Source organism: Calliphora vicina, chromosome 2 (assembly GCF_958450345.1).
Source record: "Calliphora vicina chromosome 2, idCalVici1.1, whole genome shotgun sequence".
Taxonomy (NCBI): domain Eukaryota; kingdom Metazoa; phylum Arthropoda; class Insecta; order Diptera; family Calliphoridae; genus Calliphora; species Calliphora vicina.
In genome coordinates this window covers 136,005,782-136,031,042 of record NC_088781.1, presented here as the reverse complement: position 1 = coordinate 136,031,042, position 25,261 = coordinate 136,005,782, and the positions used below count along the sequence as shown (strand labels likewise).

Below are 25,261 nucleotides of genomic sequence, written 5' to 3'. Positions count from 1 at the left end.
AATATGAGTTTTTGTGCAAAATGGAACTTTTTGTGTAAAATAGAACTTTTTGTGTAAAATTGGACTTTTTGTGTTAATTGGACTTTTTGTCTAAAATGTGCCATTTTGTGTAAAGTGAGCCATTTTGTGTGAAAATTAGACATTTTGTGTAAAATGAGACTTTTTGTGTAAAATGATTTTGTAACTGAGAGTTTTTGTGTAAAAATTTACTTTTTGTGTAATCTGTTACTTTTTGTGTAAATTAAAGTTTTTGTTAAAAATTAATGTTTTACTGGAAAAAGGTACTTTTAATTTGAAAAGTACTTTTACTTGTTTTTGTTGTAAAAAATTATTAAAAGATACTTTTAGTGTAAAATGTTACTTTTTCCGTAAGAAGTAAATTTTAGTGTTAAGTGTTACTTTTTGTTTAAAATACTTTTCGTATAAAACTATTATTTTTGTGTAGTTTATTTGAATTCAATATTGACATGCTGTAGCCCACTCTATATGTCAACCTATCTTCAACTTCGATTTTGTGAACACTTATGTTTTTTTCTATAATTTTCAAATACACATTTTTTCAATTGATCCAATATTTTAGAGAAAACATACATATTTAGGCAAGACAAACATATTTGTGATTTTTTTGTAAACACAAAAAACTACTCAACTCTTGTTAAAATATAGGCCTCACTAACAACTGTCATAATAAATAAGATAAAGAAGGAAAACTCATGAAAATTTCAATAACAACCAAAATAAACACAAACATTTGTGGTCAAACCTAAAAATTTACCCTTGAAATTTGACAATAAAACATTGATAAACAAACATTCCAGACACACACTATTAATTCCTTAATGGAGAAAAAGCGTTAAATTTCTGAAATACATTCATTTCGGAGATAAAAACTGTAAATATGAATTATTTATTACAAATTTTCTATGGTTTCTAGAATAAAACATCACATTTCACCTCTCTTTGGCTGCTTATCTTTGTTTTTATATCAAAATCTGTTAAAAATTTGAAACAGTTGGTTGAAATTAGAAAGAGAAATTTGCCACCTTCAAACACACTTTGATCTTTATTTGAATTGAAAAAAATCTTTTGATTTATATATGGTGGTGGTTTTTTGTCATTTATTTCTATATTATTTTTTAATATTTATTTCTACGTGTTATTGAGAGGGTTGTTTTAAAAATATTAACTTTGTTATCATTTTAAACATGTTTCTATTAAAGAGAAAAAATATTATAAAATCATGGTAGCTTATTGCTAGTAATTTAAAATCAAAACAGCTACCATCATTTAAATTGGAATTAATTCAATTATTATATTAACAAACTAATCATTAAAACAAATCATGAGTCTAGCATCTTGATATGATAGATAATTAAGTAGTTTCCAAGTGTCAAGATGTCCACAGATGTTACAAGTAGAATTGAGACAAATGTTTTCATTATTTTTTAAAACAAAAAAACAATTACAGAAGACTCTTTTTAAACAATAACCCCCATTAACACGAAGTCTGGTTAGGTGCTAACTAATAGTTATACTGTCGTTTAAAATTATTTTTGTATGAAAACAGTCACAATAACTATTAGTTAACACATAACCAGACTTCGTGTTACTGGGGGTAAGTCTCAGTTTACTAAAGAAGTAATGTTTAACATAAAAAGGTTCCAAACAAATTCCATTTTTTACCTTTTTTACAAAAAGCTAATTTTACACAAAAAGTTTAATTTTACCGAAAAAGTACCACTTTACACAATAAGTCTCACTGTACACAAAATGTCTGATTTTACACACAAAGTCACATTTTACGCAAAAAGTCCCTTTTTACACAAAAATTACGGTTTTACACAAAAAGTCCGTTTTTACACAAAAAGTCCCTTTTTACACAAAAAGTCCCTTTTTACACAAAAAGTCCCTTTTTACACAAAAAGTCCCGTTTTACACAAATAGTCCCTTTTGACACAGAAAGTAACATTTTACACAAAAATTTACATTTTACATAAACTTTACTTTACACAAAAAGTCCGTTTTTATATAAAAAATTACATTTTACACAAAAATTACTTTTTATACCAAATTTACTTTGCAGTAAAAATTACATTTTACACAAAAAGTACCTTTTTGCACAAAAAGTCTCTTTTACACAAAAAGTACCATTTTGCACAAAGAGTCTCTTTTACACAAAAAGTCTCTTTTACACAAAAAGTCCCTTTTTACACAGAAAGTAACATTTTACACAAAAATTACATTTTACATAAACTTTACAATACACAAAATGTCCCTTTTTACACAAAAATTACATTTTACACAAAAAATACATTTTACACAAAAATTACATTTTACACAAAAATTACTTTTTACACCAAATTAAATTTACAGTAAAAATTACATTTTACACAAAAATTACATTTCACACAAAAATTACATTTTACACAAAAATTAAGTTTTACACTAAAATTACATTTTACATAAAAATTACATTTTACACAAAAATTACATTTTACACAAAAAATTACATTTTACACAAAACTTACATTTTACACAAAAATTTCATTTTACACAAAAATTACATTTCACACAAAAAATTACATTTTACACAAAACTTACATTTTACACAAAACTTACATTTTACACAAAAATTACTTTTTACACCAAATTTACTTTACAGTAAAAATTACATTTTACACAAAAATTACTTTTTACACCAAATTTACTTTACAGTAAAAATTACATTTTACACAAAAATTACTTTTTACACCAAATTTACTTTAAAGTAAAAATTACATTTTACACAAAAATTACTTTTTACACAAAAATTACATTTTACACAAAAATTACATTTTACACAAAAATTACATTTTACACAAAAATTACATTTTACACAAAAATTACTTTTTACACAAACATTACTTTTTACACAAAAAATACTTTTTACACCAAATTTACTTTACAGTAAAAATTACATTTTACACAAAAAGTCCCTTTTTACACAAACATTTGATTTCACACAAATTTACAAAAAAAATATTAATTAAATTTTTACCCAAAAAATGTATTTTTCAAAATTTATTATTGAATATGTGGTAGTTTTAAGTCTTTTATGTCTTCTATAAACATTTTATTTCACTTCCAAAACATTTGGCTTTTTGCCCACTTTAAAACATGACCCCTAATCACTATTTAAGAAAACTCTCCAGCTAAAATGTTTGGCTTTAGTTACAAATTTATTTGCACTTAAATTTAATTTCCTTAAGAAAATAAAAAAAAAAAATAAGAAAAACTTTCCCTCTTTATACCACCATAGAAAAAAAGACAACTAACTGGAAAAGAAAAAAATCTCCACACATGTTGCACATCTATCAGCATTTCATCAAGCATTAAAATTCTGCTTTGAAAATGTAAAAAGTTCATTAAAGTAAATTTTCAAAACAAGACGTCCATAATTCTTTTCCAGGCATATGGGATGCTAAACAAACTACTTATTATTATTTTTAGTTTCTAAAAAAAACTATTCAGTGTCAGTGTTAATTTACCACTAATATGAGGCCCACAGAAGACAATGTATTTAAGACTTATAGTAAATTTCCAAAACATGACACTAATGTGATTTTTTAGGGGGAAGAGGAGAGAAAATAAGCTAATTTATGGGTTTGCGGTTAAATTTGGGGGAGGGAGAAATTTTAAAAGGTCTAGTAGTAAATATTTTAAATGATTTATTTTATATTCACTTAGTCACAATGATTTCAAAGGTTTATAAAATAATTTCTTTAATGAAAATTTTGTTTTATGATAAAATTATAATTTATTTGTTTAAATATTGTTTTTAATAAATTCTTTAAATCATGATGATCATTACCTTCGTACATCTGGTGAATTGGGTAGACTGCGACATTTACGACTGCTTTTACTGCCATGCGATGAGGACGAATTGCCCATTTTGTTTAAAATTCTTTAATAAAGTTAGAATTTCTTTTAACAACAGTAGTTTAATCCGAAATTGATCATGATTGATAGGTGATTCACTTTATTATTTACATTTGTAGAGCATACTTTGAGGCTTTGAATAAAGCAACGAGGTCTACGAATACATTTTAGCACTGTTTTAGGAAATTTAATTTTTTTATATACTTTTTACACAAATGGTTACATTTACACAAAATTAAACTTTTACACAAGAAGTTATTATTTACACATAAAGTAAATATTTACACAAAAAATATATTTTTACACAAGAAGTAAACTTTTACACAAAATGTAAAAATTCAGAAAATGTAAAATTTTACACAAAATGTAATTTTTACACTTTTTATACAAAAAGTAAATTTTTACTCAAAATGTAAATTTTTACACAAAAAGAGAATTTTAACACAGAATGTAAATTTTACACCAAAAGTAACTTTTTACACAAAATGTAAAATCTTAATATAAAATGTAAATTTTTACACAAAATGTAAAATTTTACACAAAATGTAAATTTTTACACAGAATTTTTACACTTTTTATACAAAAAGTAAATTTTTACTCAAAATGTAAATTTTTACACAAAAAGAGAATTTTAACACAGAATGTAAATTTTACACCAAAAGTAACTTTTTACACAAAATGTAAAATCTTAATATAAAATGTAAATTTTTACACAAAATGTAAAATTTTACACAAAATGTAAATTTTTACACAGAATGTAAAATTTTACACAAGAAGTAAACTTTTACACAAAATGTAAATTTTTACACAAAATGTAATTTTTACACAAAATGTAAATTTTTACATAAAATGTAAATTTACACAAAATATAACATTTTACACAAAAGTAAAATTTTACACAAAATGTAAATTTTACACAAGAAGTAAATTTTTACACAAAATGTAAATTTTTACACAAAATGTAAATTTTACACAAGAAGTAAATTTTTACACAAAATGTAAATTTTTACACAAAATGTAAATTTTTACACAAAATGTAAATTTTTACACAAAATGTAAATTTTAACACAAAATGTAAATTTTTACACAAAATGTAAATTTTTACACAAAATGTAAATTTTAACACAAAATGTAAATTTTTATACAAAATGTAATTTTACACAAAATATAACATTTTACACAAAATGTAAATTTTACACAAGAAGTAAATTTTTTCACAAAATGCAAATTTTTACACAAAATGTAAATTTTTATACAAAATGTAAATTTTTACACAAAATTTAAATTTTTACACGAATCTTTTTACTCAAAATGTAAATTTTTACACAAAAAGACAATTTTAACACAAAATGTAAATTTTACACCAAAAGTAACTTTTTACACAAAAATTTTACACAGAATGTAAATTTTAATATAAAATGTAAATTTTTACACTCAAAATGTAAATTTTTCACAAAAAGTAACTTTTTACACAAAAAGTAACTTTTTACACAAAATGTAAATTTTTACATAAAATGTATATTTTTACACAAAATGTAATTTTACATAAAATATAACATTTTACACAAAATGTAAATTTTACACAAGAAGTAAATTTTTTCACAAAATTTTAATTTTTACAAAAAATGAAAATTTTTACACAAAATGTAAATTTTTACACAAAATGTACATTTTTACACAGAATATAAATTTTTACACAGAATGTAAATTTTTCACGAAATGTAAAATTTTACACAAAAAGTTACATTTTACACAAAAATTTACTTTTTACTCAAAAATTTACTTTTACGTAAAAAGTACCTTTCTACACTAAATTTTAACTTTTACACAAAATGACAGTTTTAACATAAAATGTACACAAAAAGTACATTTTACACCAAACACGACATTTTCAACTAGAAGTCTCATTTTACACAAAAAGTTACATTTTGCTCTTTTATTACACAAAAATACGTTTTGCTAATAGTTGTGGCAAATTTTATAAAACATTAATATTTAATTAAATTTTCTAAGTATTTTGGGCCGCAAAGGCCGCAAAATTATTTGCCTAATTTTAGGCTTTTAAAATCTGTAGTTTGTTTCCTTAACAACATTACTTACATTTTCTATTTTTACTTTGTTTGTTTGTCTGTCTACTACTTATTTGTCTTGTAATCTTTTAATTGTTATTTTTAGCAAAGTTCCCTCGTTGTGTCTCGTAAGCCTTATTTCTATTTAATTAGTATTTTTTTCTTCAATTTTCTTGTTGTTTTCCTATACACCAAATAAAAACATGGCCATTTTTGCCAAATTTAATGTTACAGGGATTTTTGATTTGTTTTGTTTTTAAGCCTAGAAAGCAACTACACAAAATACAAATAATCTAAGGTATTTAAGGATATTTTTTCTTTGTTTGTTTATTTCCTACATTATTGTTGTAGTTATTGTGTAAGCTTTATTGCTACATGATGTTTTTGTTATTGTAGTTTGGAAGCAGGGGAAGGAAAGAAAAACTCTACAGGCTGTGTTTATAATGCAATTAGTTGTTAAGCATATTTTAAGGCTAATATTTACTTAAGAGTAACAGAAATGTATAGAGAAATATGAGTTTAATGAGAGCGAGTTTTTTTTGGGGGAAAATATATGCTAGCAGGCTTAAAAATCAATAGTGTAGAGTGCTTTAAGGAGGAATTTATGTAATCTTAAATATAAAGCATATTTTGAGGCTAATTTGGTAAATTTTTAAGACTATAAGGAAATTTGTTTAATAGACTAATACAGATTAAAATTTCCTTTTTTATATTTTTATGATTAAATTGTATTGCCTTATATATTTATAATTTTGAAATATTTTAGTTTATAGACAATTTGTTTATGATTTTCATACATAACCATTAGGTTTTTGCAGCGAAATTAGGGAAGTTAGGGATTTTTTTTTAAATTTTGTTGCCTACTTTAGGGATTTTAAATTTTATAAATTTTGCTGCCTATTTTAGGGGTTTTTATTTTTTTTAAATTTTGTGGGATTTTAAATTTTATAAATTTTGCTGCCTATTTTAGGGATTTTTATTTTTTTAAATTTTGTTGCCTACTTTAAGGATTTTGAATTTTATAAATTCTGTTGCCTAATTTAAGGGTTTTGAATTTTATAAATTTTGATGCCTACTTTATGGATTTTAATATTTTTTATATTTTGCTGCCTACTTTAGAAATGTTAAATTTTGTAAGATATTGAACTGTTTCTTTTAAGAGATTATTGATTAAAGAAATTGTCTTGCCTACTTTTAGGCGAGTTGTATATTCAAATATTTTTAAATCTTTTATTTATTTTTAGTTAGAAATTTATAATTTCTTTAAATAGTATTGTGTATTTTTAGGATTTATCCATTATTCTTTAAATTTGTTTGTCTTGTTAAAGATTTTTATCTTGTTTTAAGGATTTTTTTAATTTCTTTTCAATATTTTCTTATATTTGAGCTGGTCTTTGGTAAAAAATTCTTGTTTATTGAAACAATAAATTCCACTCAGCTTGTATACCTTGACCATTCAGCAATATATTGCAAATATTAACTCTCTTTATACTATTTTACAGCTGCATTGAAGATTTATGGCCCAAGAAACAATAAGCCAAACAACAAAAGCCATAATTTTTATTGTTTGCCTTTACAACATTATTGCACAATGGCAAAAAACAAAAACTTAAGAATACTTTACTTGTTAAAAAACAAAAAAACCAAAAAAATGTTGCAATATTTTAATATAAAAAACAAAATAATTTTAACAGACAAATATTTCAACAGAAAATATAAGGTTTTTTTAAACATTTTCTCACTTAAAGTTCTTACATTCTTTTTGGCAAAAAAATTCTTATTTATTTCTTTTTAAAACTTTTGCTGTTTAACTTCCGTTTGTCCAAATAAGGAGATTTAAGCAAAAAAAACAAGGAATGCGTATTAAAAAAACCAACAAAAAGTCAAAGACATTTTATATGTCAAAGTTAATCAGCAATTTGTCAATATAGTTGACAGGTTTGGTGGTGTTTTTTGTTGCAAAAAAAACTCATGCACTCACACAAAATTCTCAATAGGGATTCCAAGGTAAATAACGGTAAGAAAGTTAGCAACAAAATATACAGACAAACAGCTAAATGTCAATAACTTTTGAAGCTCAAAACCTAAAGTATATAATATTAACTGTTAAAGATGAAGCACACAACAATTTGATGATTAAAATGGGTGCAGTATTTGACAACTGCAACAACTCAAAGAAGAATTTATACCAAACAAAAACTCGTTCCCATAATAAATTACTGTCTCAGACACAGAAAAACCTTTAGCATTAAAATAATTTCCAAAAAAATAAAAATACATAAAATACTCTTAATCATGGAAATTTTATTATTTACAACCCACAACAATTTTGAAAAAAACATGCTGCAGCATCCAAGTTTGAGATTTTAACATTAGTCCCTTTAGTATAATTTATCATAGAAAGTCACCCTTAAATCTATCACTATGATTTAAAACCAGCGCCCTTTAAAACAGGCCAAAAAGTATATATACAACTCATTAATTTTTACGACAAATTGATTAACCATCAATATACACATACACTGTGCAGCCCTAACAAACTCACATTATGTGTAGCATACCTTTCGGCTTTGCACAAAAAACAAACCAGTTAATGTATTGGACATTTAGCAGCCCATAACTGGGAGAGAAATAATAAAGCTGGAGGACAAAATGATTGCAAATTCCATACAAGTTAAAACACGTGCCGTGCCGTAACGTGTGCTAAAACTTGAGATTAACACAATATAAAAAATTGTGGGGTAATATAAATTTTCACCAAAAAAAAAAGAAATAAACTTCAAAAACAAAGATTTATTGATTTTTATGTTTTTTTTTCTCTTGTTAGATAAGAAACATTTTGAAATAAAAACGGAATTTAATAAATTAAAGAAATGCATTTAAATAAATGAAAAGGTAAAGATAAAAGAAGCTTAGCAAAATCAAACCTAAATCTAATTACTACTGTTGTAGCCTTGCAAAAGTACCTTTTGAAATAAAAAGTACCTTTTGAAATAAAAAGTACCTTTTGAAATAAAAAGTACCTTTTGAAATAAAAAGTACCTTTTGAAATAAAAAGTACCTTTTGAAATAAAAGTACCTTTTGAATAAAAGTACCTTTTGAATAAAAGTACCTTTTGAATAAAAGTACCTTTTGAATAAAAGTACCTTTTGAATAAAAGTACCTTTTGAATAAAAGTACCTTTTGAATAAAAGTACCTTTTGAATAAAAGTACCTTTTGAATAAAAGTACCTTTTGAATAAAAGTACCTTTTGAATAAAAGTACCTTTTGAAATAAAAGTACCTTTTGAATAAAAGTACCTTTTGAATAAAAGTACCTTTTGAATAAAAGTACCTTTTGAATAAAAGTACCTTTTGAATAAAAGTACCTTTTGAATAAAAGTACCTTTTGAATAAAAGTACCTTTTGAATAAAAGTACCTTTTGAATAAAAGTACCTTTTGAATAAAAGTACCTTTTGAATAAAAGTACCTTTTGAATAAAAGTACCTTTTGAATAAAAGTACCTTTTGAATAAAAGTACCTTTTGAATAAAAGTACCTTTTGAATAAAAGTACCTTTTGAAATAAAAAGTAGCTTTTGAAATAAAAAGTAGCTTTTGAAATAAAAAGTACCTTTTGAAATAAAAAGTACCTTTTGAAATAAAAAGTACCTTTTGAAATAAAAAGTACCTTTTGAAATAAAAAGTACCTTTTGAAATAAAAAGTACCTTTTGAAATAAAAAGTACCTTTTGCATATCCTTAGATTTTTTTTACAAAATTAGGAAGTAATGCCCAAAATCTTTTTTTTCCATTATTTTTTAGATAAATTTTAACTATGAATTTCTCATTTAAATTTTAATTATGTTTTTCTCTGGGTTTCTCCATTTGTTTATATGACCATTTTTACTGCTCTGATGATTTGCCAAGTTTTTAATTTTTTTTTATAGTTTAAGCATTTTTAGCGCAAAAATATCACTTTATGACACATGTCAAAAGCACAATGTTTAACTGAGTAGTTTTTTTTTTCAATATTTTCTATAGACCACACATGTTGATTGTGTGATTTTATTTTCTTTTGTATAAAGCGATGATGATGATGATGATGACGACGGCCAACAAAACTCCACACTTGACTGCATTTATTTCATAAATACATTTTTATATTCATTGTTGGCTTGTTGCTGATCAAAAGCATTAGTCGATTGGCTTTTAATATAAAACACAACAACTGTCAAAATGACAACTTTTATTATTGTTAAACTATGGATTTTTTTATTTTTTAAAAAAAGCTACTGTTGAATTGTAGGGCCCTTTAATAGCTCTTCTACTACTACTACTCTGCTCTGCTAATGCTTGGTTAATAAACCATGGTGTTGTGACATAAAAGGTTTGTACAAATTGTTATAAAAAAATAAATTTTCACTGTGATTTAACTATATGCATGAATGCCTTACAACAGGAAATCTAATTGTTGGATAGTGTTAGATAAAATTTATAGAAAAATATTTTTTTATGAATAAATTCTCTATAGCTGGACATTTTCTAACTTTGCTTTATCAAACATAATTTATAAGTATTTTTCTATGTGATTTTACTAAGACCTCCTACATTTAATGGTTTTTAACTAAACATTTATTTAGAATTTATTAAAGTTATACAAGTACAGAAAAAAAATAGAAATAAATCGAGTAAATTTTCCATAAAACTAGCAGTATTACAAATTTGCTTTTCTATCACTATAAATTGTGACAAATTTATGTTGTAAGACTTTAGATTTCTAATAAAAAAGAACACGTACGCTTACATTAAACACTAGCGAGTAAAAGTAAAACAACACTTTAGCTAACATTAAGAAGAGGAAATTTATAATTTCAATATAAACAAACAAAAAAAAAAATCAAGTAAGAGAGCCGAATCTTCCTCAAAATATTTCTATTAACAATTATTGAAAATATTTTTTGTTAAAAAAATTTTGTTTTTTGAAAAAATTAGGCTTCAAGATCAAAATCGCAAAAAACTTAAAAAAGATGGAAATAATTTTTTTTAAGCTGCCTAAAAGTATGCTTTAGTTTATAATAATTTAATAGTTTATGGCCCAAAACACTTAATTCCTTTAGTTTTTTCTTACTAACTAAACGGTGTTAATAATCATTCCTATGTAGTTCATATGTTCTAGAAAGTTGTTTATTGAGATCTTAGGTACATTTTTGTAGTTGATTGTTGCCTTGAATTTTGAACGGTTTGTTAACTATGAACCTGAACAGGGGAAAAATAGTAAAAAAATCGATTTTTTTAAAGTTTTTTACGATTTTGATGTTGAAGATGAAGTTTTTTTGATTTTATATGTTCACAGTTTTTGTTCTTTATGACAAGTGTTACAACTTTGCCTCAGAAAGTAAATCAAAATTTCCAACTGTTTGCAAGATATGAGTCTAAGAAAATGATCACTTTTTTGCAAAAATGACACTTAGGCCCCAAATCTTTGGGGTCCATAAAAAAAGTGCATGACTTTGAACATAACTGGGAGACACGGGTCTTTTTTTTGATGGTTATTTTTTTCGTGTTGCACTGTGTTATTAAGAAAAAAATTTATAGAAAAAAAATTTTTTTGGTGAAAAAAAAATTCGGATTAAAAAATATATTTCTCGATTTTGACCCATTGCAGGTCCGACTTACTATGGTGTAATATACATCGTGGCAAAGCTCTTTGAAATATCTATCATTAGATATCCATATTGTCTATATTAATGGCTTATTAATCCAGATATAGAAAATAGACCAAAAATCGACTTAGTCTTGGTTTTTTGCCTGTAACTCAGTCATTTGTGGACCGATTTTCTTGATTTTAAATAGTAAACGAACCGGGACTATAGCGGTTATATTGATGTATTAATCATGTATGTAAATTATTTGGGAGCTACGGAAAGATGATTTCAACACACAGACAAAAAGACGGACATGGCTAGATTGACTTAGAATCTTATAAAGACCCTGAATATAAATACTAAGGTGGGTCTGAGACAAACGGAATGATAAAATCATCTTTTTTGAAGGTTGGTATAAAAATAAAAGCCTAAGAGTTTCGATTTTGAGTTGCTATCATTGTTAATGTTGTTCAACTTTTATAACTCACTGTTTCAATTTCACATTACTTTGCCTAGCCGTAAAATCACAAGACAAATTTATCTGTTTTTGATACTATGGTGCATAATAATGAATTACAAATCATTGCAAAATGTTTAAAAAGAAAAAAAAAGACAAGGACTAGAGAAGAGAGAGAGAGAGTTGTATGCAGCAAAGAGTAAATAAAAAGCAAGTAGTGCGTATGTAAGTGTATGGAAATAAATGTGTATCAACAATTACAGGCGTCAAGTTGACGCTTGACATGAGCTTGTCATTGCACTGCTCTGTAAAATACACACAACTGCTGCAAGCTGCCTGGCAGCAGCAGGCATAGTTAAATCTGACAGTCAGTTAGTTTTGATATTAAAATTCAATTTTTTTTGTTCTTTGTCTTTGGCAAAACATTTTGATTTTTATACAATAAAATAAAAATTACTGCATGTATTTGCTGTTTGTTCAAATCAAATTGTATAAATTTAAATAAAATACAATTGCAGCCGAGTAGATAGAGCTATTGTGGTTGCATGCCAACATGCAACAAGCATCTTAAGAATTTTAAATACATGATTGCTTAAAGTTGGCATTTTTTTTTTCTTTTTTGGTAACAAATAACTCACGAAGCTGCTAGGTAGAAAAAAAAAAACTGGGCATGAGTAATCATGTGCAACTAATTATGCAGTGTGAAATAAAATCTGAGAAAATTATAAAAAGAATTTTTGTTATCATACATATACTTTTAGAAATAGACTCAAGTTTTCAGAAATTTCACAAAAGTTTAGAAAATTTTTTTAAATAATTCAAAATTTTTTGAAATTTAAAAAAAAAAATATAAAAACTTTAATATTCCTTATAAAATCACTTAATTGACAATAATCTATTGATAGAAGACCAAAAAAAACCGTGTCTTCCAGTTTTGGGCCCCCAAAGATTTGAGGCCTCGGTGTCATTTTTTCAAAAAAGTGATAATTTTCTCCGGCTCATATCTTGCAAACAGTTCGGCATTTTTATTTACTCTCTGAGGAAAAGTTGTAGCCCTTATCACAAAGAACAAAAATTGTGAACATATAAAATCAAAAAAACTTCTTCTTCAACATCAAAATCGCAAAAAAAAATTCGAAATTTAGAAATATTTTTTTTAAAGCTGCCTAAAAGTATGCTTTAGTTTATAATAATTTAATAGTACAGGTATTTCAAAAGGTACTTTTATTTCAAAAAGTACTTTTATTTCAAAAAGTACTTTTATTTCAAAAGGTACTTTTATTTCAAAAAGATACTTTTATTTCAAAAAGATACTTTTATTTCAAAAGGTACTTTTTATTTCAAAAAGGTACTTTTATTACAAAAAAGGTACTTTTATTTCAAAAGGTACTTTTATTTCAAAAGGTACTTTTATTTCAAAAGGTACTTTTATTTCAAAAGGTACTTTTATTTCAAAAGGTACTTTTTATTTCAAAAGGTACTTTTATTTCAAAAGGTACTTTTATTTCAAAAAGTACTTTTTTATTTCAAAAGGTACTTTTTTATTTCAAAAGGTACTTTTTATTTCAAAAGGTACTTTTTATTTCAAAAGGTACTTTTTATTTCAAAAGGTACTTTTTATTTCAAAAGGTACTTTTTATTTCAAAAGGTACTTTTATTTCAAAAGGTACTTTTATTTCAAAAGGTACTTTTATTTCAAAAGGTACTTTTATTTCAAAAGGTACTTTTATTTCAAAAGATACTTTTATTTCAAAAGGTACTTTTATTTCAAAAGGTACTTTTTTATTTCAAAAGGTACTTTTTTATTTCAAAAGGTACTTTTTATTTCAAAAGGTACTTTTATTTCAAAAGGTACTTTTATTTCAAAAGGTACTTTTATTTCAAAAGGTACTTTTATTACAAAAGGTACTTTTATTACAAAAGGTACTTTTATTACAAAAGGTACTTTTATTACAAAAGGTACTTTTATTACAAAAGGTACTTTTATTACAAAAGGTACTTTTATTACAAAAGGTACTTTTATTTCAAAAGGTACTTTTATTTCAAAAGGTACTTTTATTTCAAAAGATACTTTTATTTCAAAAGGTACTTTTATTTCAAAAGGTACTTTTTTATTTCAAAAGGTACTTTTTATTTCAAAAGGTACTTTTTATTTCAAAAGGTACTTTTTATTTCAAAAGGTACTTTTTATTTCAAAAGGTACTTTTTATTTCAAAAGGTACTTTTATTTCAAAAGGTACTTTTATTTCAAAGGGTACTTTTATTTCAAAAGGTACTTTTATTTCAAGATACTTTTGTTTCAAAAGGTACTTTTTATTTCAAAAGGTACTTTTATTTCAAAAGGTACTTTTATTTCAAATGGTACTTTTATTTTAAGCAAAAAAACTTCATCTTCAAGATCAAAATCGAAAAAAAATCAAAATAAATTTAGATATAAATTTGTTTAAAGCTGCCTAAAAATATGCTTTAATTTATAATAATTTAATAGTTTATGGCCCAAAACACTTAATTCCTTTAGTTTTTTCTTACTGACTTATAATGACCTGTTAAGAATCATTCCTAGGATGTTCATATGTTCTAGAAAGTTGTTTATTGAGATCTTAGGTACATTTTTGTAGTTGATGGTTATTTGTAGTTATGGACCTGAACAGGGCAAAAAAGGGTAAACATGGAATTTTTTAAAGTTTTTTGCAATTTTGATCTTGAAGATGAAGTTTTTTTGATTTTATATGTTTACAATTTTTGTTCTTCATGACAAGGGCTACAACTTTGCCTCAGAGAGTAAATCAAAATTCCGAACTATTTGCAAGATATGAGTCTGAGAAAATTATCACTTTTTTGCAAAAATTACACAGAGGCCAATAAAAAAGTCCATGACTTTGGGCAAATCTGGTAGACACGGGTTTTTTCTTTTTTGGTCTTTCGTATATGGTTATATTTCCATTATATGGTATTATTTTAATTAACTCTACAGCTTAAATTTGCTTACTTTCCTAGCATTCCATTCAATACTAAAATTTCTTCAACAATTTTAAATCCACAAATCTATGAAACTTAATAAAAATCACGTTTAAAACGTTTAAGCACACCCCCAGCATAACCCTCTCTGTCTTTCACTCTGTGGTTTTTTTTAATACTTTTCACAATTAGAAAATTTCAAGTGTCATTTGCTAAAATTTGTTTTCACTTTTTTTTTTTTGGTGCAAAACTAACATAAATTATCCTTAGGCTTTAGTTAACACAAGCAAAACCCACACATTGCACTGGAATAATTCTAAGCATACAAATTCGTTTCAAATCATTAAATAAAGATTATAAAGATGGGTATCTGAGAGAGAGAATGAATGCAGCTTATAGGAAAAACCAAATGCATATTTCTCTGTCAGCCATTCAAAATTCACAGAAATGAAAGAAATGGAATACATATTTGGTTTGATAAAAAATAATATGATTTGGTCACGTTTCTGCTAAAGACTGAACAGAATAAAATTTCTAAATAAATCGTCCAAAAGAAATTCATATTTATTAATGCGTGGAGTTTGAAGAATAAGAAAAAATCCACCACAGTCTGGCATTAAATTTATGCAGCACTTGTTGGCAGTAACCAAATACTAAATATTGGTGGTTGGTTTCGTGTGCCTGACAAAAACCGCAAGTAACTGAACCCTAGGGTTCGGGGTTCTCTTACAATAGGAAGTCTTTACATATTTTTTTGTTTTGTTTTTCGTTTTTTTAAACGACTAAAAAAAGGCACGCGTTTTAAGCATTAAGAATGAAGGAATGAAATTTTCAAATTGTTTTTCTCTCGAAAAAATTATAAAGGCAGTAAATCACACATAATGTAGATGTTCATTTTGAAGTTTTTTTTATTTTTGTTTGTGACAAACTTTTCAACTAAACAAAATAATATTTAGGGAAACGGAAGCAATTATTTGACAATTATATTTAGCATGAAAAAGTTTTTTATTTGGAAGGCGTTGTAGTTAAGTTAATATTCGTGTTCGTGTTCTGCAGTTGACAGATATGTTGATTTGGTTTTTGGGTGTCAAATTTAAATCGTTTTAAATAGCGGTAAATATGGAAGTTTAACAGCTTAAGCTAATGAATTTCTATTTAAATTCTAGGTATTTGGTTTAATATTATTGTGTTCAACATGTTGTAATTAAGTCATATTGAAACGTGTTAGAAATATTAATTAATTTTGGAATTAAACAGTAGTAATCAACTAGGCGGATATTTGAACATTAAATTCTGGGTTTTTAATAAGAAAATTTTAATATTTGAATTTGTATTTCTTTAATATTTGAATTTATTTATAACGGTTTGTTGTATTAAAGCGGATGTCATATTTGAAATGCCAGTTTGTCAGTTTGCTTTAATTTAATTTCGAAATATAGTCAGATTTGTAGCAGAAAAGAATCGAAGGACAAGGAAGGTTTAACTGACAACTTATAGCTATAAGTGTTTACTTCCATTTTGTATTAAAGATATAATCGAGTTTAGAGCAGAATTTTACGGATGTAGGTCAAAATGTAAAAAGTTAAGAAATTATATACTTTATATAATTTCACACTTTGCCGGGTTATAACTTTGAAACGATTTAATTGTTCTATAAGAAAGAGGTATCACATTAATAGCTTCTAATGTAAACTTTAATTTGGAAGCAAGAAATTTCCAATTTTTTCTGAAAATCATGCAGATATGGTTCAAACTATGAAACTGAAAATTATTTTTTGGCAGAATTTTCTTGAAAAAAATTTAATAAAGGATTGCACAGTGCAACACGAAAAAATATAACCATATACCGACACAAGTATGTAATAAAAGACTAAAAAAAAGACTCGTGTCTCCCAGATTTGCCCAAAGTCATGCAATTTTTTTTATGGGCCCCCAAAGATTTTGGGCCTCAGTGTGATTTTTGCAAAAAAGTGATTATTTTCAGGCATATAACTTGCAAACAGTTCGAAATTTTGATTTACTCTCCGAGACAAAGTTGCAGAACTTGTCGTAAAGAACAAAAATTGTGAACATATTAAATCAAAAAAACTTCATCTTCAAGATCAAAATCGCAAAAAACTTTAAAAAATTCGAAATAAGTTTTTTAATGCTATAGTTTATAATAATTTAATAGTAAAGGTACTTTTATTTCAAAAAAGGTACTTTTATTTCAAAAGGTACCTTTTATTTCAAAAGGTACTTTTTATTTCAAAAGGTACTTTTTATTTCAAAAGGTACTTTTTATTTCAAAAGGTACTTTTTATTTCAAAAGGTACTTTTTATTTCAAAAGGTACTTTTTATTTCAAAAGGTACTTTTTATTTCAAAAGGTACTTTTTATTTCAAAAGGTACTTTTTATTTCAAAAGGTTCTTTTTATTTCAAAAGGTACTTTTTATTTCAAAAGGTACTTTTTATTTCAAAAGGTACTTTTATTTCAAGAGGTACTTTTATTTCAAAAGATACTTTTATTTCAAAAGGTACTTTTTATTTCAAAAGGTACTTTTTATTTCAAAAAGTACTTTTATTTCAAAAGGTACTTTTTATTTCAAAAGGTACTTTTTATTTCAAAAGGTACTTTTTATTTCAAAAGGTACTTTTTATTTCAAAAGGTACTTTTTATTTCAAAAGGTACTTTTTATTTCAAAAGGTACTTTTTATTTCAAAAGGTACTTTTTATTTCAAAAAGTACTTTTTATTTCAAAAGGTACTTTTAATTCAAAAGGTACTTTTATTTCAAAAGGTACTTTTATTTCCAAAGGTACTTTTATTTCAAAAGGTACTTTTATTTCAAAAGGTACTTTTATTTCAAAAGGTACTTTTATTTCAAAAGGTACTTTTATTTCAAAAGGTACTTTTATTTCAAAAGGTACTTTTATTTCAAAAGGTACTTTTATTTCAAAAGGTACTTTTTATTTCAAAAGGTTCTTTTTATATCAAAAGGTATTTTTTATTTGAAAAGGTACTTTTATTTCAAAAGGTACTTTTATATCATAGTTATTACTTTCTTCTTGCTTGTAGCTGAAGTGAGTATACTGTAATGAATTTTTTAGTAATTCTAATTTCTTATTCCAAGTATAAGTTGTTAAATTTATTATGCCACTTTATAGTTTCATTTTAGCAAAATAATACTAATTTTTAATTACTTTTTTTTACGGTGGAAGGTAAATCTTAAATATTTACAGGCTTTACTATAAATGTTCAAAGTTGACTTGACTTGACTGCCAACCTGACTGCCAGCTAGTGTGACTGTCAAGTGTCGTACATACTTACAATACACATAGCTTTATTTAGAAAACTAGAAAATTAATCCCTTTTTAAGTACATACTTCAAATAATGTTCTTCATACATTGTTAAAGCTTAAAAAGGCATAAAATTAAAAGTGCTGTCTTTTGACTACTGCTGCTGCTATTACTACTACTAACCAGGCAAGTCAAGCAAGAGGGGAGCCAGCAAGTAATCAGGGATAAAGGGTTTGCAACCAAAACCAGAAAAACTAAACATTTTTCTATGACAAACATTAGTAAATGACTAGAGCAACATTAACACAAAGATGTTTTTAGAGATATAGATAGCAATACCAATACCTGTACTCACTCATAAGCTTTAAAGATGAGAGATATGTAGTTACAATTTTGGTTTTTCAGCATGAATAAATAGCTAAAGATTAATTAAAGACACGCGCTATTGTTGAAACCGGTTGGCAAGTTATAATAAAAAGGGGTAAAGAAGATGCTTGATATTGTAAAGATTAAGATTAATACAAATTATTAAAAGTGACATTAAACATGGGAAAAGAAAGGGAACTACTATCCTGTTTAGATTAAAAGTTAATGTTTAAAACTGAAATTAGTTTTTTTCTTTAATTACAGATTTATGTTTCTGCAAATTTTGCAAATTTATTTGCTTTTTTTGTTTAACGCTATAGATTTTTCTTTAAAGGCCATAAATTAAGGCTTATCTTAACGGGTATTTTGTCTGCCTTTAAGCCAGCATCCCAACAATATAGCCAGCCTATTGTCATAGACTACATATAGTTAAACAAATGTACATAGGAAAACTGTATATGTTTGTGTTTTACCACAAAAAGTTGTGTAATGTAAGCATAAAATTAGCTTTTTTGTGTGCGTCCACAATGTGGGTAAAATTAACATTAATTTATTATCATAATATTGGGTCTTTATCGTTTTGTTTTATGCTGGCAGTTTGCTGTCCCTAAAATTTAGATAAACTTGCACATAAATTAAATATGCTTTAAATACCTGATGAGTTACATAAAGGACAGAATAAAAAAGAACTTTAATTAAATGATACATTAAATATAAGGTCAAAGGGAAGGAAATGTATGAAATTAGCAGCATTTTAAAACAAAAATTATAAAATAGCTTAAAAATCTGGCAGATAAAGGGGGTGAAAATATGAAAAATAAAAAAAAAAAATATTTTTCAAAAATGTCTCATTTTCCCTAAATGTAACTTTAAAAGGATTGATTAAATCCCGGTAAATGTCTTAACATATTAATAGCTTATACTGTTAGCTTTAATTTACAGCAAACTAATTTATAATTCCGCTATAAAATCATGGGGATATGACAAAAACTATGGAAATAGCATGTAATAAAATTAATTTCTATAATTTCTTAGTTTATCGAGTTATAGCTATCAAAATATTGATCTTATGAATGCAAATAATGTATTATATTAATAGCTTACAATGTTAGCTTTAGTTTGGTAGAAAAAAATTTTAAAATTTTTCAAAAAATCATTCAGATTTGGCTAAAACTATGGAAATAGCACATTAATTTAACTTTTATATATTGTCTATAATTTCTCACTTTGTCGAGTTATAACTTTGAAACGATTGATTTGATGAATGTTGAAGAGTTAACTATCTGATAGCTTATAATCTTAGCTTTAATTTGGTAGCAAAGAATTTTAATTTTTCTCAAAATATCAATTAATTTTTTAGGAAACTATGGAAATAGCAGAAAAAAAAATAATTTTTTTTTGCAAAAATTTCCTTAAAAAATTACAGAATTTTGCATAAATAACTGTAAACAAATAAAAGGGAAATGATTTTGTGCCAAATTGTGCGAATGAGAGATAAAAAGTTAAAAAAAAATTGAGAATTTTCAATTTTTCCAGATGGAATTTTAAAAACGGAAAGGAATGATTTTTAACAATACAATATCAATTGTATAGATGCCATGTTATAGCTTTAAGTCTTAACTAACACTTTGTATTCAAATAAATAGTTACTAATATTTGAAAATTTCTGAATAAGGAAAAAAATATTATAAAAATTAAAAATCATTATTTTTCAAAAATTTCTCATTTTCCCGAAATATAATTTTGAAACGATGGGTTTAAGCACTCTAAATACTTTAACATATTAATAGCTTATAATGTTAGCTATAATTAAGAGCAAAAAATTTTACAATTCCACTATAAAGTCAAACGGATATGACAATAACTATGGAAATAGCCATAAAATTAAATTAATTTATATAATTTTTTACTTTACCGTGTTATATTTATTAGAATATTCATTTGATGAATGGAAATAAGGTATAATATTAATAGCTTACAATATTAGCTTTAGTTTGGTATCAAAAAAATTTAGAAATATTCAAAAACTCAGGCGGATTTGACTAAAACTATGGAAATAGCAAAAAATATTAATTATTAAATATTGTTTATAATTTCCCATTTTCATGAAATATAACTTGGAAACGGTTTGTTTAAACTCGGTAAATGTTTTAACATAATAATAGCTTATAATGTTAGCTTCAATTTGATGGCAAACAAATTCCATATTTTGCTGAAAATCTTGCTGCTATGGCTAAAACTATGAATATAGTAAAAAAAATTAATAATTTTTTTTACACAAATTTTTATAGTTTTGCATAGAATTTATGATTAAATATGAATAAATAAAGGGGATATGCTAGCAATTTATAGTTTCAAGTCTTTGCTTCACTTTGTGCTAAGAAAAATAGTAAGTGTTAGTAAAAAATTGTGTGGCTGTGAAGCAAAATGTAAAAATGCTAAGTAAAATATTTGTTGTTCTAAATTCCCCGAGTTATATCATTGAAACGATTGATTTGATCAATACGAATATGATAACACATTAATAGCTTATCATGTTGGTTACAATTTTGTAGCATAAAATTTCAATATTTTTCAAAAAATCAAGTGGATTTGACTAAAACTATGGAAATAGCAAAAAAATAAAAAATGTAAAAACTTTACTAAACAAATAGATTTTAAAAGAACTGATAAATAGCTAGGAATAAATAAAGCTAATGGGCTAGCAACTCATAGCTAAAATTTTGAACTAAAAGTCTCAACTAAAAAATTATTTGTTTCGAACTATAAGAATGCTAGTATGCATAATATTTAATGCTGTAGCTTGACACTAAAAATATGAAGTATATTTTTTAGTAATATTATTCATTGAGGGCTTACATTTTAAAACAAAACTATTTGAAATTTATTACTCTAAAAATGTATGTTATAACTTTATAATCTACATATTCCTGCCCCTTTCTCTTACAATTTCATTTAACTGTCATAATTTTTCTCTCTCTGACTTTTTCAAATAACAAAGTACCTAATTATTTATTACTTATGCGGATGTGTAACATTGTAACTAATATGACATTTAAACTAAATTATGTTTAGGCTGTGTAAACGCCTACTACAGTAGCTACAAACACAAACACTTAAAGTTGATATCCTAACCTCAAATTATTTAAACAAAATAGGAAGTAACACAGTTTTCACATTCATACATGAAAACTCACCCTATGAAAGGCAGCTGTTTACAATAATATTTTCCAAAAAAAAAAAATAATACAAATGAAAATAAACACAAATTTTCTTTTATTGGTTTTTCCTTAGCCAAAGAAAAACATCTGCCTAGACATTGAGACTCAATATTTAAGTTTTTTTTAGACAGAAAAAAGTTTAATAAACTTTACATTAAAATTTTTTTTGGACTAAAAATAAGCAGGCGTAACTAAATTAACACATACTCCTCGTCATACTTGTCTAGAGGGGTAAGGAAGGTTAAGGATTTATTTGATATTTTGACAGATTGTCAATGACAGTTGAATTTGTATGAATGAAATTGAACAAAACTTAAGTTGAGATCAAATTACTACGGGTGGTGTTTTTGTGTCACATGTTGGCTGAGTGAAATACTTTTAATTTTAGTTGAGGATTGTTTTTTTTTAGAGAAAAATACAAAAAAAAAATAAACAAAATCAATGTCAAGCATATCATCGAGACAAACAAATGTCAGTAAAAATAAAGCAAAAGATTAAATATTTGAAATATTTCAAATATTTTTTAATTAAGTAAAGAGATTTTTAAGGGTAAATTGAATTTGTAAAGCAACTGGTTAACTTTTTTTAATGGAATTTTCAAAAAATGAAGTATTAAGTTTCAATAATTCGCATTTCCAATTTATTTCCTTGATTCACTGCTAAACAAATCTGACTAAAATTCTTTAGAAATATTTCGAATTGAGTATAGCGTAGTTTTCTTTCTATTGACTACTTTTTTCATAAAAGTAACCATAACATATTGTAAGTAACCGATTACTCTATTGATAAGTAACCGGTTACTATATTTAAATGACTAAAATTCTTTAGAAATATTTAAAACCCAGTCTAACATAGTTTAATTCTTATCAGTTACTTTTTTCCTAAAAGTAACCATAAAACAAAAAAGTAACCGGTTACTACATTTTAATTTTCCTTGATTCTAAACTACAAATATGACTAAAATTCATTAGAAATATTTAAAATCCAGCTTAAAGTAGTTTAATTTTGATCAGTTACTTTTTTCCTAAAAGTAACCATAAAACAAAAAAAGTAACCGGTTACTACATTTTAATTTTCCTTGATTCGAAACTACAAATATAACTAAAATTCTTTAGAAATATTTTAAATTCAGTCTAACATAGTTTAATTTTGATCAGTTACTTTTTTCCTAAAAGTAACCATTAAATAAAACAAGTAACCAGTTACTACATTTCAAGTATCCTTGATTCCCATCCATAAATATTGATAAAATTCTTTAGAAATATTTAAAATCCGTTCTAAAGTAGTTTAATTTTGATCAGTTACTTTTTTCCTAAAAGTAACCATTAAATAAAGCAAGTAACCGGTTACTATATTTTAATTTTCCTTGATTCTAAACTACAAATATGACAAAAATTCTTTAGAAATATTAAAAATCCAGTCTAAAGTAGTTTAATTTTGATCAGTTACTTTTTTTTCTGTAACCATTAAATAAAACAAGTAACCGGTTAGTATATTTCAAGTATCCTTGGTTCTAAACACAAATATAACTAAAATTCTTTATAAATATTTAAAATCTAGTCTAAAGTAGTTTAATTTTGATCAGTTACTTTTTTCCTAAAAGTAACCATAAAACAAAAAAAAGTAACCGGTTACTATATATTAAGTATCCTTGATTCCCATCCATAAATTTGAATAAAATTCTTTAGAAATATTTAAAATCCAGTCTAAAGTAGTTTAATTTTGATCAGTTACTTTTTAACTAAAAGTAACCATTAAATAAAACAAGTAACCAGTTACTACATTTTAAGTATACTTGATTCCCATTCATAAATATGACTAAAATTCTTTAGAAATATTTAAAATCCAGTCTAAAGTAGTTTAATTTTGATCAGTTACTTTTTTCCTTAAAGTAACCATTAAATATAACAAGTAACCTGTTACTACATTTTAATTTTCCTTGATTCTAAACACAAATATAACTAAAATTCTTTAGAAATATTTAAAATCTAGACTAAAGTAGTTTAATATTGATCAGTTACTTTTTTCCTAAAAGTAACCATAAAACAAAAAAAGTAACCGGTTACTACATTTTAATTTTCCTTGATTCTAAACTACAAATATGACTAAATTTTTTTAGAAATATATAAAATTAAGTTTAACGTAGTTTAATTCTTATCAGTTACTTTTTTCCTAAAAGTAACCATTAAAGAAAACAAGTAATCGGTTACTATATTTCAAGTATACTTGGTTCTAAACATAAATATAACTAAAATTCTTTAGAAATATTTAAAATCCAGTCTAAAGTAGTTTAATTTTGATCAGTTACTTTTTTCCTAAAAGTAACCATAAAATAAAACAAGTAACCGGTTACTATATTTCAAGTATCCTTGATTCCCATCCATAAATATAACTAAAATTCTTTAGAAATATTTAAAATCCAGTCTAAAGTAGTTTAATTTTGATCAGTTAATTTTTTTTAAAAAGTAACCATTAAATAAAACAAGTAACCAGTTACTATATTTCAAGTATCCTTGATTCTAAACTATAAATATGACTAAAATGCTTTAGAAATATTATTATTTGGTGCAATTTATTACTAAAATGCTAAAAAAATTTATGAAATCTATTAATGAAATATTTTTATGTCATGAAATAATGCAAACATTTTTATGTTAAGACATTTTCATCATCAGTTTCTTGTTTATGAATAGTTTATATAAAATTTGCCACAACTTTGTTTTTAAGTTACAACATTTTATTAGTGTATTTTTTTAATTAAATGTAAGTAACCATTCTTTTTAATATATAATATTTTTATTCAAACACTTGATTTGTTACCATTAAATTCGTGGAAACCTAGAGGTTAAACGTTTATTATTTTAAAATTTGTATGAATTTAATTAAAAGTAACCATTTGTAAATACTCGTAATCCTTTGTTCCAAAGTTGTTATATTAAAAACTTGTAAATTTTTGGAAATATTAATTTATGATTTATTTGTTATTTTTTTTATTTTAAATTTTTATTCCACTGATTTCAGTTACAAGTAACTTTTTGCTCAATTTAAAGCATTTTTTATATTTGGATTATTTTGTTAAATTCTTCATAGAAGCACAAATACATTTTACATATAAGTAACCGGTACCAACCATTTTTAAATTTGTTGGATAACTTGGTTATTGAAGAAGTTTTTTTATATTTTTTTTGTTTAAATTTGTTTTCTTTTCTTGTATTTTGTTGTAAAGTAACCGATTACTTTTCGGAAATTGTTGGAATATATACTTTATTGCCAGATAATTATTAATTTTGTTTTTATATTTTTGTTAAAGTTTCCATTAAAATAGATTTTGGTTATCAAGTAACCGTTTTCATTTTTGTTGCTCAA

General features: G+C 24.8%; 2 protein-coding genes across 4 annotated transcripts in view; both read right to left on the bottom strand.

Moving 5' to 3' along the window:
- LOC135952210 (protein CNPPD1) overlaps window positions 1-25,261 on the bottom strand; it is a 526,375-nt gene that overhangs the window by 193,055 nt on the left and 308,059 nt on the right. The window lies entirely within an intron of this gene.
- sick (sickie) overlaps window positions 1-25,261 on the bottom strand; it is a 234,646-nt gene that overhangs the window by 177,315 nt on the left and 32,070 nt on the right. For 2 of the 3 annotated variants that reach the window (XM_065502050.1, XM_065502051.1), the window contains exon 1: window positions 3,851-3,987. The exons of the other annotated variant lie outside the window; for it this stretch is intronic. In XM_065502050.1, the coding sequence (XP_065358122.1) occupies window positions 3,851-3,930 (80 nt within the window). In that variant the 5' untranslated portion in view covers window positions 3,931-3,987. Of the gene's footprint in view, window positions 1-3,850; window positions 3,988-25,261 lie in introns of those variants that run through there. 3 annotated transcript variants of the gene reach the window in all.